We start from the raw sequence: 16,151 nt of genomic DNA, 5'->3' as shown, positions 1-16,151 counted from the left end.
CTAGAAAGTTGTCTTTCCACTTAAACATTTTATTAGAAGTCTTCTGAGAGACACAGTCTAGCTGAAATTCTCAGTAATGAGCTGCATTCTTATTACAGTAAAGATTTAATTTCTTTTAACTTAGAAACTTTTTTATTTCTGTTTCCCTGCCCCCACCCTAAGTAAAAAAGCCAGTAAGGTAGCTTCTGAAATGTGTAATAAAGTAACTCAAGTTGAAGCAAGAGGATAAAAAGTAAATCTGAAAGAAGAAAGATAAGTCAAACACACCCCAAATCTTCCCTTTGTGTGAGACATTGAAAAAAGTTATTCCAGAAAACCACAGGAAAAAACATGAAATAGTAATGTGAACCCAAAATCTTGGTAACCAGTTTCAAAAGTATGAGAGCAGGGAAAGGAAGCTCCCCTGGACCCTCCCCCAAATGTCACTCATCATTGCACAGGATGGCCCGACTGTTGGTTCTTCATCCTGGTTTTGGAGAGGGAGTTTCAGGCCCCATACCCAGCCCTGCCCCACCACGAGGTCAGAACGCCAAAGACGCATGTCATGGGGCCTTTCCTGTGCCGTCAGGTGACAGCAGGAATGCCCTTTACCCCTGGAAACATGAAGTGCACTTTTAGATCTTCTGCAACCGGGCTGTTTGGCGTCCTCGAATGAACACGCAGTCTTCTGATTAGCTTTTGCTGACCCTGCTGTCTGTGGGCCAGGGGGTGCGTTAGGCCTGCACCCTCTGACCCAGCTGCTGCTCACCTGCCCACAGGGCCTCAGTGATAGGAGGGACCCGTGGTGTTGTCCCTGAGCTTCATGATGAGCAGGGCACAGCAGTGACGTGCTGTGCCGTCCCTCCTAGACTTCCAGTTTACTCTCCAGAATCGAGTTTAAGGGAAGTTTCTTCTACATATCCCGCCTATCCCCCATTACGCTTCCCACTTGGCCACTTTCACTCCCCCCACTCATCTGTGTTAATATTTGGCTTGAATATATATTCTGCTTTCCGTTTTTAAATTTTTGTAAGGACAACAGTGTTTCAGTTTCTTGTGTAACACCAAGAATCTTTGTTACCTAAAAAAAAAGAAAAAAGAATCTTTGTTACTGACATGTTTAAATGTTGTGTTTGGAAGGTTCCAGAATATCTTAACCATGTAAGTAAGCGTTTAGAGGAAGAAGGAGACCGAGTCATCACGTATTTAGACCACAGCACACAGTAAGTACTATTCATTTACTTGGTTCTTGCAATTTGAGCACAGTGAACCCTTTTCCTGGCTGGCATTCAGTACTACCTGAGAGTATTTTTGTTGCTTGTATTATTTGTGATCATTCAGTACTTGTGAGTGACAAGGGCTGTGTCATGAGATAGCGCCCAAACAGAGCACCTCAGGCCAAGGGGCTTGGCATCTTTGAGTTTAGAGACAGGGATTCTATTAAATCCATGGGGTGTCCTTGAATATTGGAAAATTTGGATTATAAACTTTTTTTTTTTTAAAGATTTTATTTTATTTATTTGACAGAGAGAGAGACAGCTAGAGAGGGAACACAAGCAGGGGGAGTGGGAGAGGGAGAAGCAGGCTCCCGGCCGAGCAGGGAGCCCGATGCAGGGCTCGATCCCAGGACCCTGGGATCACGACCTGAGCCGAAGGCAGATGCTTAACGACTGAGCCACCCAGGCGCCCCGGATTATAAACTTTTTGTTAGACATGTAAGATAGCTGTAATTCTTATGGTACTAAGTCATATTATTTTCTCTTTTCATCCAATTTTTTTTTCTCTACCTGAGGTTGAAAAGTAGCTAGGGAATAAAAAGGGGAAAAGTTGTGTGAATGTCTGCCTCTCGCTGTGCACATAACCTTTATTCAAGTGAGAAGAGGTAAGAACAGAAAGGGGATAGAAAAGAGACTGAAGGATAAAACGTGCAAAACTTGTGACTCACCAGGAGCCGGCAGGATGAAAGAAAGGAGCAGAGTTAAGGCACTTTGAGAATAGAGGGTCAGGAGAGGAAAGATGCCTTTAGATATTTGAGGGGCCCGTGGGGGAGCCCAGGATCTGCGGAGAGTGACAGTCATGCCGAAGCCAGGATGGCCTTGTTCGGGGTGCTGTGGGGACGCAGAGCTCCAGCTGGGGAGTGTGAGGGGCCACAGGGGCTGGAGGCCGGCAGCAGGGAGGTACAAGGAGTAGGAGAGGAAATGACAAATGGTATCAGATCACGCCAGTGGGTCAGGTCAAGGATGGATAAAAGCATTGGTTGAGTATCTGCTACATTTTTTTTTTTTTTTTTTTAGTGATATTTTCCGTGTAGCACGAAGTTCAAGAACAGGCCGAGCTAGCCGGTGTACTGATTAGGGAGCTCTGTATATGGTAGATCCTGTAGCAGAGCAAGGGAGCTGCCCTCACGGGCTCGGGTCGGAGGAAGGGTGGGGTACCGGCGCTGCTGGGAACTTCTCCGTTATGACCCAGAGGCACTGGGCACGGTGCTCCCCTTCCCTTTTGTATATGCTAATGCACTCTTGTATGTAGGCTCTACTTTAAACCCCTCCCTCCCAGTTTTAAAAACTGCATCGCTTAGAAGAGTATTTGTAAATGATTTAAGGAAAGGAGTATTAGGTGGTTCACCCCCAGGCTTAGGCACAGGTGGGTCGAAGGAACACTGACTGAGGTGGCTTCTGCCACCACAAAATAAAAAGTTGTCGTCAGGAAGAGGGAGACTGAGGACAAATAAGCAGCCACAACAGCCTTAGGGCTGGGCTCAGGGTGCCCCTTCCAGCCCCACCTGCCCTCGGTCCGAGCACCAAGGACGGAGCCCATGCAGATGAAGAGCATGCTTGAGAGCCCCAGGGCGTTGTCTCCGGCTGCAGCATGTGACCCACCTCACGCTGGACAGCGCGACTCGCTTAGCAGGCCTCGCCCCAGGGACGGCTGCTGTGTGCCCCTCAGTGCGGGAAGGACCCGCTCTCCCGTTGGTTGGCAGGAATTCTCATACTGCAGAATCAGTGAGTTGTCACCGTGGACTAGGAGGTCAGTCTTTGGGCACCTGGGTGCTCAGGCAGGGAGTTCCGCAGGACTGTCCCTCTGGTCACAAGGGGTCTGTGGTGTCTGCCCTTAGCCCGGGGCCTGTCCCGGCACCTGCGGTACGGTAGGCGTCACACGGACTGTTGGGATGAAGACCATGGTCGGGCTTCTAGAACGGCGGTCTAGGCCATAGGCTGCCTAGAAGCAGGGATTCTGTGAACACAGGAAGAGTTGCTCAGCATCGTTAGTCATCAGGGAAGTGCAGCTCAAAACCAGACGCCCAGTCCCACTTCACACCCACCAGATGAGTGGACCCCTCGTGCCCCGCCGACAGGAACGTAAACCGGGCAGCTGCTAGGGAGACAGCTCGGTAGCTCCTCAGAGTGCTGTCCGGAGTTACAGGGTTTCCCGATGCACTAGTTCTCCTACTAAATATGTACATAAAAACGTACGTTCACACTGAACTTGTATGCAGATTTTCATAGCAGCTGTATTCATCGTAGTCTACGGGTAGAGACCACCCGTTGGCCGCTGATGCGCGGGGGTGACACTGTTCAGGGCAAGAGCAGGTGCACCGCTGGCCCTGCTGTCCACCTCTGACCTTTGACCTCCACCCCAAATCCCATGGCCCTGCTCTCCCTCTTGGAGGCAGACTGGGAAGGTGCTGGCCGGCCCCTCGCCCCTCACCCTGCTCCTCAATCCGCCCAGTCTCTGACCTCTGACCTCTTGCGGAGTAGGGGCTGGGGGTTGGAGACAACATCTACTGCGCCTCTCTCTAGAGTCACCATGAGGTTTAAGCTACTCTGTTGAAAAGTTCTTTATGAAGCAAAGGCTCAGGAAGATGCCCAAAATTAATAATCCTGGGACTAAAGTACATGCTGTGACCTTTGAATAACAACTGAAAGTAAAGGAACTGTGGATGGTACACCCGGGAAGAGTAGTTCCACATGTCCCTGTGAGTGTGGCAGCCACATTTACGGACGTTCCAGATTCTCAGACGTTCTGTTCTGCGTGACACTCCTGTGGTGTGAGCCTCACATCGGAGCCTTGATAAGTAGGATTTTTGACAAGTGGTCATGGGAGGGGACAGGCCTGTCCAAGTGGAAGGTGATGGGGCTGGAGCGGAGCAGGCCAAGCAATGGAAGATGGGGAGGCTAGGGTGCCTTGCACTCAAAGGGCAAAGTCTTCTTTCGAAAACCACCGGCCAAGCTGGGGGTGCGGTGGGTGCTGGTGTCCCCCTCTCCCTGGACCCCCGGTCCCTTTATGTTATTCAGTAGATAGTTAAAGACTTTGGCGTCTGCTCGGACGGCAGGGAGAATGTTCGTGGTCAGAGGGAATGGCTCTTGTGGTGTCCGTTGGTCTCTGATTGACTCCACCTGATGTCTGTGACTGTCAACTCCGCTTCTTCACAGCTGACCAGAGTCTCTCCTTTTACTTCATCTCTGACTTTTCATCTTTGTCTCATGTAGGAAACCGCTGATTGCTTGTGTGGAGAAGCAGCTCTTAGGAGAACATTTAACAGCAATTCTGCACAAAGGTAGGTTTTCCTAACTTGTGTCAGTTGGACCGAATGACGGTCTTTAATATATTAAGAAAGCAAGTGAGACATCGCACATAACAACGTAAAGGACATTTTTTATTGTAATACGACAATCATTAAAAATCATTAGGAATAACAAACATGTTAGCCCTTGGGGAAAATGAGTTCAGAGAAATAGTGAACAGCCTCTGGTAGAAATCCCGTGGAATGCGCTCGTGACCAAAGCTGCTGAGAGACCCTCCCATCCACAACTTGCGGCTGGGTCCTCGTGTGGCGCTTGTCCTCCTTCGCTGGATCGGTGCTCACCGGTGCTGGCCCACGCAGAGCGCCACGGGTGTAGGCTGCTTGGACAGGCCCTTAGATTGTCTCGGGGCTTCCTCCCCATGCCCTCCGCTCAGCTGAATGCCAGCTGAACCACCAGGTGGCTGGGGATGTAAGCCAGAGTGCACTTTCCCATCCTGAGTCTCCTGGAAGAGCGAGCACATGACATTGCTGACTGAGCAGTGTTCTCTTCCGCGCTACATCCCTCGTGTCGCTCTTCAAGCCCTGGGGAGGAGCGACTCCAGCAGCCACCATGCTCCTGCTGTTTGATTTGTTCAGTCTGCTCTCCTCATTAATTCCTGCCCTTCAAGGTGTGCTTCCTTCCCTGGACATTAGAGTCAGCCCAGTCTCACCTCTTATAACACGTTTGTACTTGGCATTACTTTTTATAGCTCTCAGGTATTTAATGTTACCACTTAAAAGTCAGGTTGGAGCTACAGGATCTATTTCAAGATAGTAGAGACCTTAAAGCTTAATCATGGGAAGACCCAGAATTATAAACATAAATTAGAAATTAAAAGAAAAATAATCAGCTGAAAGATGAGACCTGGTAACTCCCCCTGTGACAGATCTGAGCGACAAACTTGATCAGAGGTAACATGGGGCCGTGAGGCCCCGGGGGCGATCGGGGAGCACTGGCCAGGCCGCTGTTAGTGAGACCAAGGCTTCCATGACCCGAGGGATTAAGGAACACACCTGCCCGCCTGCTCAGAAAATGACCCTGCCTGACAGGGTCTTCTCAGATTCGGGAGACCAACTTGCCTACATAGAAATAAGCAGCAGTCCCTGCACTTGTGACTTACATACTAGCGCGGTTGCATGGTGCACACCACGCCGACTCGCTAACATGATGTGCTTACGTTTGCTGTGCGGTCTCAGGGCTGGACCACCTGCTTGATGAGAACAGAGTGCCCGACCTCACTCAGATGTACCAGCTGTTCAGCCGCGTGAAGGGCGGGCAGCAGATCCTGCTGCAGCACTGGAGTGACTACATCAAGGTGCGTGGGGCCGTGTCGGCGGGCGATGACCATGCCTTGTGGGGCGTGCGGTGCCTGGCAGAGGAGCTGGGCAGTCTGGAGACACCCTGGTTTTCTTGTGGCAGGTGCTTGGGTGGACAGCTGTCTTGAATTTCCTTCCAGATCGCTGGTGCAAACCTTTTTTTTAAAGATAACACCAACAGTGCGAGCACCGCCTACAACCAGGTGTGATGAAAGTCTGCCATTCATCAGCTGCCTGGGCTCCAGTTCCAGTTCCAACCACGATTTTCAGAGTTGCCATTTTGTGAATCTGCTTTTTAAACATCCGTGCCTTTGCTCATGAGAATTATTACACATTTTGGAACATCCGTGTACTATGTATGCTGCTTCATTTTCTAGCCATCCAGGACTCTTACTTTCACAATACTTTGATGTTTCTTGGCACGTTGGCCTGTGGTTATGGGAAGGCAGCAGGAGGGCTCTTGGGCTGGAGTGCTCATGCCCGACCACGGTGATGGGTGCACAAGGCTGCCCCCAGCGATAAGTCCGGAGAACAGTACACACCGGGGGGCGGGAGGGAGAAACAGGTGAAACTGGGGCAGTCTGGAGAAGGTGGGTGTAGGGTATCAGTGCTCATACCCCAACAGTGATGCTGCTCTATCGTTTTGCCAAATGTTAGCATCGGGGGGAGCTAGGCAAAGTGTGTAAGGATCTCTTCACTCTCTACTGCATGTGAATCTGTAATTATCACCAGAAAAAATTCCATTAAATAGAAGGGGTAATGGGAAGCTTGCATGCTGCCTTACGGAACAGTCAGTCCTAAGAGTGCATATCCGTGTACACGTGGAACGCTCATGCACACGTCACCACACCCCCGAGACGTATACAGCAGCATCGGAGGTGAAAGTCATAGCGGGCTCGCTCTGGGTCAGCGACAGAGCTTCATGTTACGGGAAGTCTGATGGGGAGTGCGGTGTTGCTGACGAGTAGCCCTCCAGGGAGCAGGGACATGCAGCGAACATGGGAGGTTCCCTCGGGAGTTTCAGTCCGGGTAGTAAAAGTGTAGTAAAAGTGAGTGTCCATCAGGGATACGCAGTCACACCGAGACACAACACAGGTGTGTGGCTGTCACAGGGAAGATGACCCTTGGCGCTGTGTGTGTTACTTGCCGTCAGTGCAGAAACACAGAGCAGAAGGTCCCAGCCCTGCTGGTCATACAGTGTCCCTCCACTTACGTGTGTGACACCTGAGTCTGCATGTATATGCTACTGAGGTCGGTTTTCCAAAAACCTATATATTATTTCTATCAAAAGACCAAATTCGACTGAGTACATTTTGAAGATCTTACTGGCTGTACTTGGTGACTCATGAACCGGGCAGCGCACCATCCAGCAGATAGAAAGGAGCCCCAGGAGATAAGGGAGACTTTCACAGGCGGGAGCGGGCAGGACAGGAAGTTCTTGTAGTAAAGAGCAGTTGGTGTGGCAAGGTCACCTTCCTCGGGGGACGGCAGGGATCTGTCTGGCAGAGGTCCTCCCTCGTGCTGGCAAGCCTGCTGATCGCTCCAGGACTCCATTCCTTGGAGGGGCAGGCCGCAGGTCCCGGTCTGCTGGCGTGGGGCTGAGCACGGGGACTGCACTCGGGGCCTGCCGTCTCTCTCTTTGTAAACACGTCAGAGAGGAGCTGTACTCAGCATGAGTTACACCACCTGGGAGCGCATTTCCTCAGAAGCCGTTACTGCCATGTACAGACTTTTCGTGATGTTGAATAGGGCGTGTTTGATTTAAAAATACAGGCTAAAAACTGAGCTGTTGCTGGTTAGCAGTGGGGGAGAAAGAACCCTATAGTCAAGAAGCCCAAGTGGGTGTATTGGGTTAATGGGAACTTCTGTTTAGGAATTCATATGTAAAAGGTTTTTTTAAAACCGTGGACACTGATTTATAAATTCTTCCAGAAGCAGAATTGTAACACTGAAGCATTAATTGTATATTCACTTAATTTTTTGAATGTGGGCCGAATCTGAAACTTGAAATTATTTAGTATTTAACACCAACAGTAATTAATTTATATAAAAGTATTATGATTGGTTGAGAGCAGGAGAAAATGTGTGGTACCATGCCTGTGGATGAGTTGGGGTGTGTGTGTGTGTTCTTGTAGACTTTTGGGACAACAATTGTGATCAATCCCGAAAAAGACAAAGACATGGTACAGGATCTGCTGGATTTTAAGGATCGGGTGGACCATGTGATAGACGTGTGCTTCCAGAGAAATGAGAAGTTCATCAACTTGATGAAGGAGTCCTTCGAAACGTTTATCAACAAGAGGCCAAATAAGCCCGCGGAGCTGATAGGTAGGAAAACAGACTTCCATACAGTTTTTTAATATAGGAAAATAAGGCAGAGCTCAAGCAAACGTTTTTTCCCAAAATGTTTAAGCTCCTCTTGGGGAGGGTGAGGAAGGATTTGTATTACACCTTATTAGGACGCACGTTTTTTTCAGAAATGTGTGTGTATGTTATGTACATATATAAGCACATGGCATTTCCGCAATGCTGAACATAGTAGTAATTTTGTGAAGATGAAGCTTGACGTCACAGAAGGAAGAGACAAAAATTTATTCTCGTGTGCATTTCCTACACTGGCAGCTCCAGAGCTGTATTTGATAGAAATGAGCCCTGGTTCTGTCTTGATTGCAAGTAATTTGTGCTCAGAAACTGGATGAAGAGGATTTGTTCCACACGAATGTCTCTGGGTTATGAGGATGACTTGATTGATCTCTAGAGTACATTTAGCAGGAAGATATTACTCAGTCCCTACCTTTGCATCCTCTCATCAGTACTAAAATAAGATAAAATTGGATGAGGTCTTTTTTTCTTTTTTCTTTTTTTTGGATGAGGTCTTAAAAGATAACATGGTTAGCGCTGTGAATTGTGTAAGACTGTTGAATCACAGACCTGTACCTCTGAAACAAATAATATATTATATGTTAAAAAAAAAAAAATAGTAGGAAGGGAAAAATGAAGGGGAGGGAATTGGAGGGGGAGACGAACCATGAGAGACTATGGATTCTGAGAAACAAACTGAGGGTTCTAGAGGGGAGGGGGGAGGATGGGTTAGCCCGGTGATGGGTATTAAAGAGGGCACGTTCTGCATGGAGCACTGGGTGTTATACGCAAACAGTGAGTCGTGGAACACTACGTCAAAAACTAATGATGTAATGGATGGTGATTAACATAATAAAAAAAACTAAAATAACAAAAAAAAAAAAGAACATGGTTTAAGATGAAACCGTTTTTAAATGATCACTTTATCCAATTATGTTGTAGTAATACCAAAACATATTTCAGGATTCATAGCCTCTCACTAATCAGTGAAGGTTTTTAGGCAAAGGGCAAAGAAAGAAATAGTAAATACAGTGATTCAACATTGGGCTTATTGATTATTGTGGAGGATATGTGATGGGAATGTGGGGTTCATCATGCAGTTCTCTACTTTTGTGTATGTTCAGAGTATTTCATAATAAAAAATCGTGAAGGAAGAAATTAATAAAAGCAGCAACAAGAGGGGCCCCTGGCTGGCTCAGGCGATGGAGCATGCAACTCTGCATCTCAGGGTTGTGGGTTCGAGCCCCACATTGAACGTAGAGTGCTCTAAAAAAATAAAATCTTAAAAGGCAGCAATAAAAGAAATATACAAGGCAGTTTCGTTTGGCCTTCGTACCACTTTATGGACTATGGTTTCTCCAAAGATGGATATTTAACTCTTGGCCAAACCGCACGGTTGATCCGTGTGGTCTCAGCAACAAGAAGGCCGAGTGGCCTGCTCTCCCCTGGGTTCAGGGATGCCACGTGTCAAAGACGGGCTGTTCCAGTGGAGCAGTAATGCGTTGTGAAACCCAGGCGTGTGATTCAAGTATTTATTCTCACATAACTTGAAAATATCTTAGAAAATCAAATTATCTGCCTTTTGTCATATAATGTCATTTTGGAAAGGTTCCAGGGGGTTGCCATCTGCTTTTTGCTTGTAGGAATTAGAGATGTTCTTTTTTGTTTAGAAAATGTATCATATAACAAATACTTATTCTTCAAATAATTTAAACTCTTAATCTCACAGCAAAGCACGTTGATTCAAAGTTGAGAGCGGGTAATAAAGAAGCAACAGACGAAGAGCTGGAGAGGATTCTTGACAAGGTCATGATAATATTCAGGTTCATTCACGGTGAGATACCCTCTACGCTGTTCCTATTAACACTGAGCATGGAGAAAAGGTTACCCGGTCCAGAAATCTGGATTTGGGCCCTGTCTTGTCTTTTCTTTTTTTTTTTTAGATTTTATGTATTTGAGAGAGAGAATGAGATAGAGCATGAGAAGGGGGAGGGTCAGAGGGAGAAGCAGACCCCCCGCTGAGCAGGGAGCCCGATGTGGGACTCGATCCCGGGACTCCAGGATCATGACCTGAGCCGAAGGCAGTCGCCCAACCGACTGAGCCACCCAGGCGCCCTGGGCCCTGTCTTTTCTTGAGGAAGCTTGACTGAGACCTTTCCCCTTCGTGGTAGCACAGGAGGTAGAGGGATGGCCGCCGCCTATTGCATTGCAAGTGTTCTTTTGTGGTGGCGTCCCAGGAGGCTTGCGTGCTAGGGCAGCATGCCGCAGAACGGACACTTAGACTGTCCACAGTCGGAGGGAAGATTTCCGTATTAACTGTCAGATGTCTCGTGTCGTTCTCATTTGGTTATAAATAGGGAAAGATGTCTTTGAAGCATTTTATAAAAAAGATTTGGCCAAAAGACTCCTGGTTGGGAAAAGCGCCTCAGTAGATGCTGAGAAATCGATGTTGTCAAAACTAAAGCATGGTAAGTGTGTGGGCCCCGGGGTGTGTCCCTCCTCTGTGCTGGGCCTTGTCCCCAGTGGTGTTCACGCCCTCTGCTTGTGTCTCAGAGTGTGGCGCCGCTTTCACCAGCAAGCTGGAAGGCATGTTCAAGGACATGGAGCTCTCCAAGGACATCATGGTCCAGTTCAAGCAGGCAAGCTGTGTTTTTGTTCAAGTAGAACAGCTGTATGTAAGCGATCCCACTTTACGTTATGTCAAGCCCTCGGCCTTAAAAGTGACACTCCTCACACATTTGAGTAACTTAAATTCAAAATGAAAAAAAAAATAATCCCTAAAAATGTATAACAGAAATCCAATTTAATAAGTGTAATAGTATCCTGTGTTGGTAACAACCAAAGAAGAAGGAGAAATACCCCAAGTGGCTTTGGACCGTGTCATGTGTCTTCAGTGGAATGTGTTCTCGGGACTAAATACAAACACATGTTGAACCGTATTTTGAAAATTAACACCACTTACCTTTTTATGAGCTAGTTGTTTTGGATGGTATTCTACAGTACTTATTTTATCTTGTTGTGTTTGTTTTTAGTATATGCAGAATCAGAGCGACCCGGGCTCTATAGATCTAACAGTGAACATACTTACGATGGGCTACTGGCCCACATACACGCCTATGGAAGTGCATCTAACTCCAGAAGTGAGTGTTTGAAAGAGCATTTGTCCTTCGCATTTCTTGTGTCAGCGCTGCCAAAGTGCCGTAGGCTTCTTACACGCCTTCCGTGCACAGATGCGTTATCTGTCACGAGATATTTAATGAGAGGGTTTTAAATCCCACTATCACGGACCCAGTGTCCTTGTAGTCTCTGGAAAGCAGCGTTGCTCAGTGACTGCCTGTGACCCTGTCCGGCTCCTTCTGACACCCCCCCCTCCCCCCGCCAGGCCCCTGGCTGACCATCGAGAAGGCAGCGGCCCAGGTGCTGGGAGGCGCTGCTTGCTGGTTGTCATTCAGTCCCAGTGTGGACACTCCGGGTCTCATGGGCGCCGCTGCTCAGGGCTTCGTAGGTCGGCCACAACTTCGGGCCTGCTGGGGATTTGCAGAGAGGAGGGAGGGTCCTGGGCTCGGGAACTTAAAACCAGCCCCAGCACCGTCAATCATAATACCAGGTGACGTGGAAGAGAGCTTGCTTCTGGTGTGGCTCGGGGAAGTAGAAGCAGCAGGGACGAGGACCTTCTAGAAAGGGCCCAGGAAGGCATGGAGTTGCAGGAACAGGGAGCCCAGGTTGGAAACAGTGCCTCTGGAGGCTGCTTGTTCCATTTCCAAGACCAGGTCTTTCAGGATTTTCTTGTTTCTGGCCCCACTGGTTGCCTTTGTGGTTTTATTCTTACTGCTTGTTTGTTTTTAATTTATTGTTGAAGTACCGTTGATGTACCCTTCTACACACTGTCTTCGTTTTGCCTCTGCCTCTGCTTTGGACACTGACATTCCCAGAGCCCTTCAGCTCCCTCCTCAGCCCACACAGGCACTGAGACTCCAGCCTGTGAGTCCCTGGGCCTGAGTGCACACGGACGTCCCAGGCTCAGCACCCCAGATTGCTGTCGTCCCCCACCCCCCTGCCTGAGTCCCCACCCCGTGGGGAGTGCAGCTGCTAGATGCAGAGACTCCATCCCAAGCTGCCTGTGGGCTCCACGCACCCCCCGCCCCCGTTCCCACGTTCTCCACGGCCGCGGGGTGTCACTGTCCGAGATGGAGTCTCCTGCAGAAACCCTTCCTCACCTCCTCACCGCGCTCAGCCACACCTGTGCCTGCTGGGGTGCTGCCGGTTTGTTCACTTCTTACTCAGAGGTAGTTGAGACTCACAGGGACTTCGTGAGAACCGCTCAGAGTGTCCCCAGAAGCTGTTGCCTGTGTCTCCAGCCCTGCTGCTGGTGGTGATCCTTCCCTCTGCGTGGATGGGTGGGGTGTCCCTGCCACGTGAGAGAGACCCCCTACCCCTTACTACCTCAGTGGGTGCTTCCCCAAGCACGTCGTTGAGTCAGACCCCTGACGCTGCTGCAGTGACTATCCCGTGCGGAGCCCTCTCCAGTTTTGTCCAGGCCCAGCCCAGGCCCCACACTGCACTTAGCCGTGGTCTCCTTTCTCCGTCACAGCTACACCACCCTCCTCCTTTCTTGAGGCTCACGTGTTTTCATGAATTATCTCCGTTGGGCGTGTGTGACTCGATTCAGGCCATGCTTGTCCAGCCAGAATCACACACGGGTTTGCTCAGCGCTGCGTCAGGAGGCCCGTGCTGTCCGTTGGCCCCCGTCTGTTGGTGGTGGCCCATGTCGTCATTGGGTTAAGGTGTTAGCTGGTTTCTCGACTGTGGTTAGTATTTTTCCTTTTGTGATTTTGAAGTAACCTGTGGGGAGATACTCCTCTTCTTCCCCATCAGACTCTCCTGCGGGGTGACTCCTGAGTCCTGTTGACGAACAGTGGCTCTTTCTATCTTTATCTGTACGAACTCACAGACTCTTGGTTACTTGTCTCCTTGTTCACACTGTCCCGCATCTGGCTGCTGGAGCGCCTTACAGGCCCTTTGTCCTTCTACAGGCCCTTGTGGGTTTTTTAGTACTTTTTTGTTTTCTAGCAGAAGATGTTTGAGGCTTACCATACTGTGCCTTTTAAAAATATACCTACAATATAAATACAAATAACGCAATTATAGGTGGAGCGTACCTACAATTTACCACTTTAACCTGTGCAGTTGGGTGGCATCTCCATCTAGTTCATCCCAGACAGAGCCCTGCGCCTGTTGAGCACGCCCTCCCTCCCATTCCGTTCGCCCAGACCTAGGCACCCACCAACCTGCTGTCTCTGGATTCTCTGTTCCCGTTATTAACATAGTGGGAACCACACACCGTGTGTGGCTTTTTGTGTCAGACTTCTTCCTCTCGACGACATTCTATTTGCAAGGCCCATCTGCCTCACCCCGCGTCGTGCCTCCTTCCTTTTTAGGGCTGAGTGATACTCCAGGGTACACACAGACCACATTTTGTCTGACCATCCATCGTCCTTCCATGGACGCTTAAGTTGCTTTCACCTTTGGCCACTGTGGGTGTCGCTGCTGTGACAGGACCCTGTAAATACCGGAGTCCCTGCTTTCAGTTCCTTTGGGGTCCACGCCTGGGAGTAGAAGTGCTGGGTCGTGTGATAATCCTGTTCAACTGTTCGAGAAACTACTGGTTTTCCACGGCAGCTGCTCCCTTTCCCACCCCCACTGGAGGCACACAGGCCTTCCCGTTTCTCCACATCCCCATCCACATTTGTGATTTAGCCATCTTAATGGGTGTGAATCAGTGTCTCATTTTGGTTTGATCTGCTTTTCCGTAATGAATAACGATACCGTTGAGCGTCATTTCGTGTGCTCATTGGCCACTGTTCTCTCTTTGAAGAACTGTCTGTGCGAGTCCTGTGCCTATTCTGTAATTGTATTACCTGTCTTTCTGTTGCTGAGTTGCAAGAGTTCTTTATATATTCTGGGCACTAGATCCTTACCAGGTATGTGATTTGCAGATATCTTCTCCCATTCTGTGAGATGTCTTTTCACTATTTTGATGGTGTTCTTTGCACAGAATTTTAGAATTTTGATGAAGTCTGATCTGTTTTTTTCTGTTGTTACTTTTTGGTCTCATGTCTAAGAACTATGGCCAAATCCAAGGTCATGAAAATTTACTCCTGTCTTCTGCTGAGAGTTTTATAGTCTTAGCTCTTACATTTAGGTTTCTGATCCATTTTGAGCCTGGGGTTGTAACTAGCACATAGTAATCCCTCAGTGTTAGCTTCTGTCCTCTCACTGTTAGTACCACTCCCAGGAATTAATCTCAGGGAGAAAGTTTCTAAGAAGTCTATCACAGTATTGGCTTTTATTGCTTGGGGGGTCATACGGTATTAGGTACATGTTCTGAAAGAGTAACTGCCTTTCATTATATACTAAAAGACTTAGAAAAGAAATGACCGTCGTGTCTGGGATTTGATGTTGGCGATGGGTAGTGGGTGTGCGGGATAGTTTTGAAGCGTGAGGACAGGTTTGCTGTGCGGATGCGAGGCCGACGGGCATTCTGACTTGGATGGAGCACGAAGGAAGGGTGCCGCGGGCTGGAAGAGCGGTGTCCCCTCCCTCGGCCCTGCCCCCTGAGCTCTCTGTCCGGAGGGACATTCACAAGTTGCTGTAAATGCTGTCAGAGCCAAGCAGCTGGAGAAGACCTCTGTGAGGAAGGAGCTCTTAAAGATGAGCGGGCATGGCGGCGGATTCCCGTGGCAGCCTGAGCGAGGACAGCATGGCGCGCTTGGTCAAGTGGAGGAGGCACGGGACAGGCCAGTGCGGTCAGTGGTTTGGAAGGAAAGGCCCTTGGCAAGCCTCGGGAGAGTTTCCACCTCTATCCTAAGAACTTGGGAGCAGCCAAGGATACTGACGGGAATGAGCCAAGTGGCCAGCACACAGGACTGGGAGCTGAGGGTGCCACTGTGTCCAGGGTTGGTGGGAGAGCAACCAAGGAAGGCTCAGAAGGAATGGACGAGACACGGAGACACGGAGGGCAGGGGAGGCTGTGCGCTCAAAGCTGTCACGCAGGGTCATCTCGCTCGTTGAAGCCTGAAGCAGCACAGACCGTCGGCTGTCCTGGTGCAGAGTGGTGGCGACATCCAGGGAGCCAAGCGGAGAGGGTAGGGGGGCGTGTGGTGCCCCTGAGAGTGCACACGGAAATGCTGTCCTGGAGATCAGAGAGCTTGTCCATCAGGGAGAGTGGCATGCCGCCGGGGTGCAGAGGGGGTGGGCACCTGGACAAGGAGGAGGGAGGAGGGGCTCGGGAACTTAGAAGTGAGATCACAGCAATAAAGAAGTGGGAGAAGGTCTGGAAGGTACGGGAAATCCTCCCAGAAAGTAACGATGGAAACAGTGGCACGTCACGCCTTCTGTGCAGGCCCGCTTGCGGGCTTTGACAGCACCCACCCGGCAGCTCCGAGACCTGGCGCTCTGACCGGGGCTGGCCTCGGTGCTGCGGACGGTCTGTGCCGCAGGCTGGGGGTGCCCAGTGTGCGGTGTGGACGCTGCAGAGCACAGCCTGTGTGAACATCGGGTGCATCAAGTACTCCCTGCAGCGTTGCAGGCGGGAGGAAACCCCGGATGGCGCACATCTTCACAGGCCATAGAATAATCCAGAAAAACAGCAGTCAAAATACAGAACTGATCTTTTATCCTTCCAGATTCAGCTTTGAAGAATTGTAAAAATTCTGTAAATTGAACAGTATGTGGTATTTCAACGAATGGTGTTTAGCATCATTACATTTGTTGTTTTCCTGTGCTTGGCAGATGGTTAAACTTCAGGAAGTATTTAAGACATTTTATCTCGGAAAGCACAGTGGTCGAAAACTTCAGTGGCAAACTACATTGGGGCATGCTGTTTTAAAAGCAGAGTTTAAGGAAGTAAGTTCTTTGTCTGTTTCATTTA

At 49.3% G+C, this 16,151-nt stretch overlaps 1 protein-coding gene across 1 annotated transcript in view; it reads left to right on the top strand.

Moving 5' to 3' along the window:
- CUL4A (cullin 4A) overlaps positions 1-16,151 on the top strand; it is a 45,051-nt gene that overhangs the window by 19,118 nt on the left and 9,782 nt on the right. The window contains exons 8-16 of the mRNA XM_064585878.1: positions 1,120-1,202; positions 4,470-4,537; positions 5,741-5,859; positions 7,996-8,188; positions 9,951-10,055; positions 10,579-10,689; positions 10,775-10,860; positions 11,254-11,361; positions 16,013-16,126. Of these exons, the coding sequence (XP_064441948.1) occupies positions 1,120-1,202; positions 4,470-4,537; positions 5,741-5,859; positions 7,996-8,188; positions 9,951-10,055; positions 10,579-10,689; positions 10,775-10,860; positions 11,254-11,361; positions 16,013-16,126 (987 nt within the window). The remainder of the gene's footprint in view (positions 1-1,119; positions 1,203-4,469; positions 4,538-5,740; positions 5,860-7,995; positions 8,189-9,950; positions 10,056-10,578; positions 10,690-10,774; positions 10,861-11,253; positions 11,362-16,012; positions 16,127-16,151) is intronic.

Source organism: Mirounga angustirostris, unplaced genomic scaffold (assembly GCF_029215605.1).
Source record: "Mirounga angustirostris isolate CCGP_5_RB_7025 unplaced genomic scaffold, mMirAng1.0.hap1 SCAF_3, whole genome shotgun sequence".
In the NCBI taxonomy this organism is placed as follows: domain Eukaryota; kingdom Metazoa; phylum Chordata; class Mammalia; order Carnivora; family Phocidae; genus Mirounga; species Mirounga angustirostris.
The sequence above is the reverse complement of the archived record's forward strand: the minus strand, read 5'-3'. Positions and strand labels throughout refer to the sequence as shown.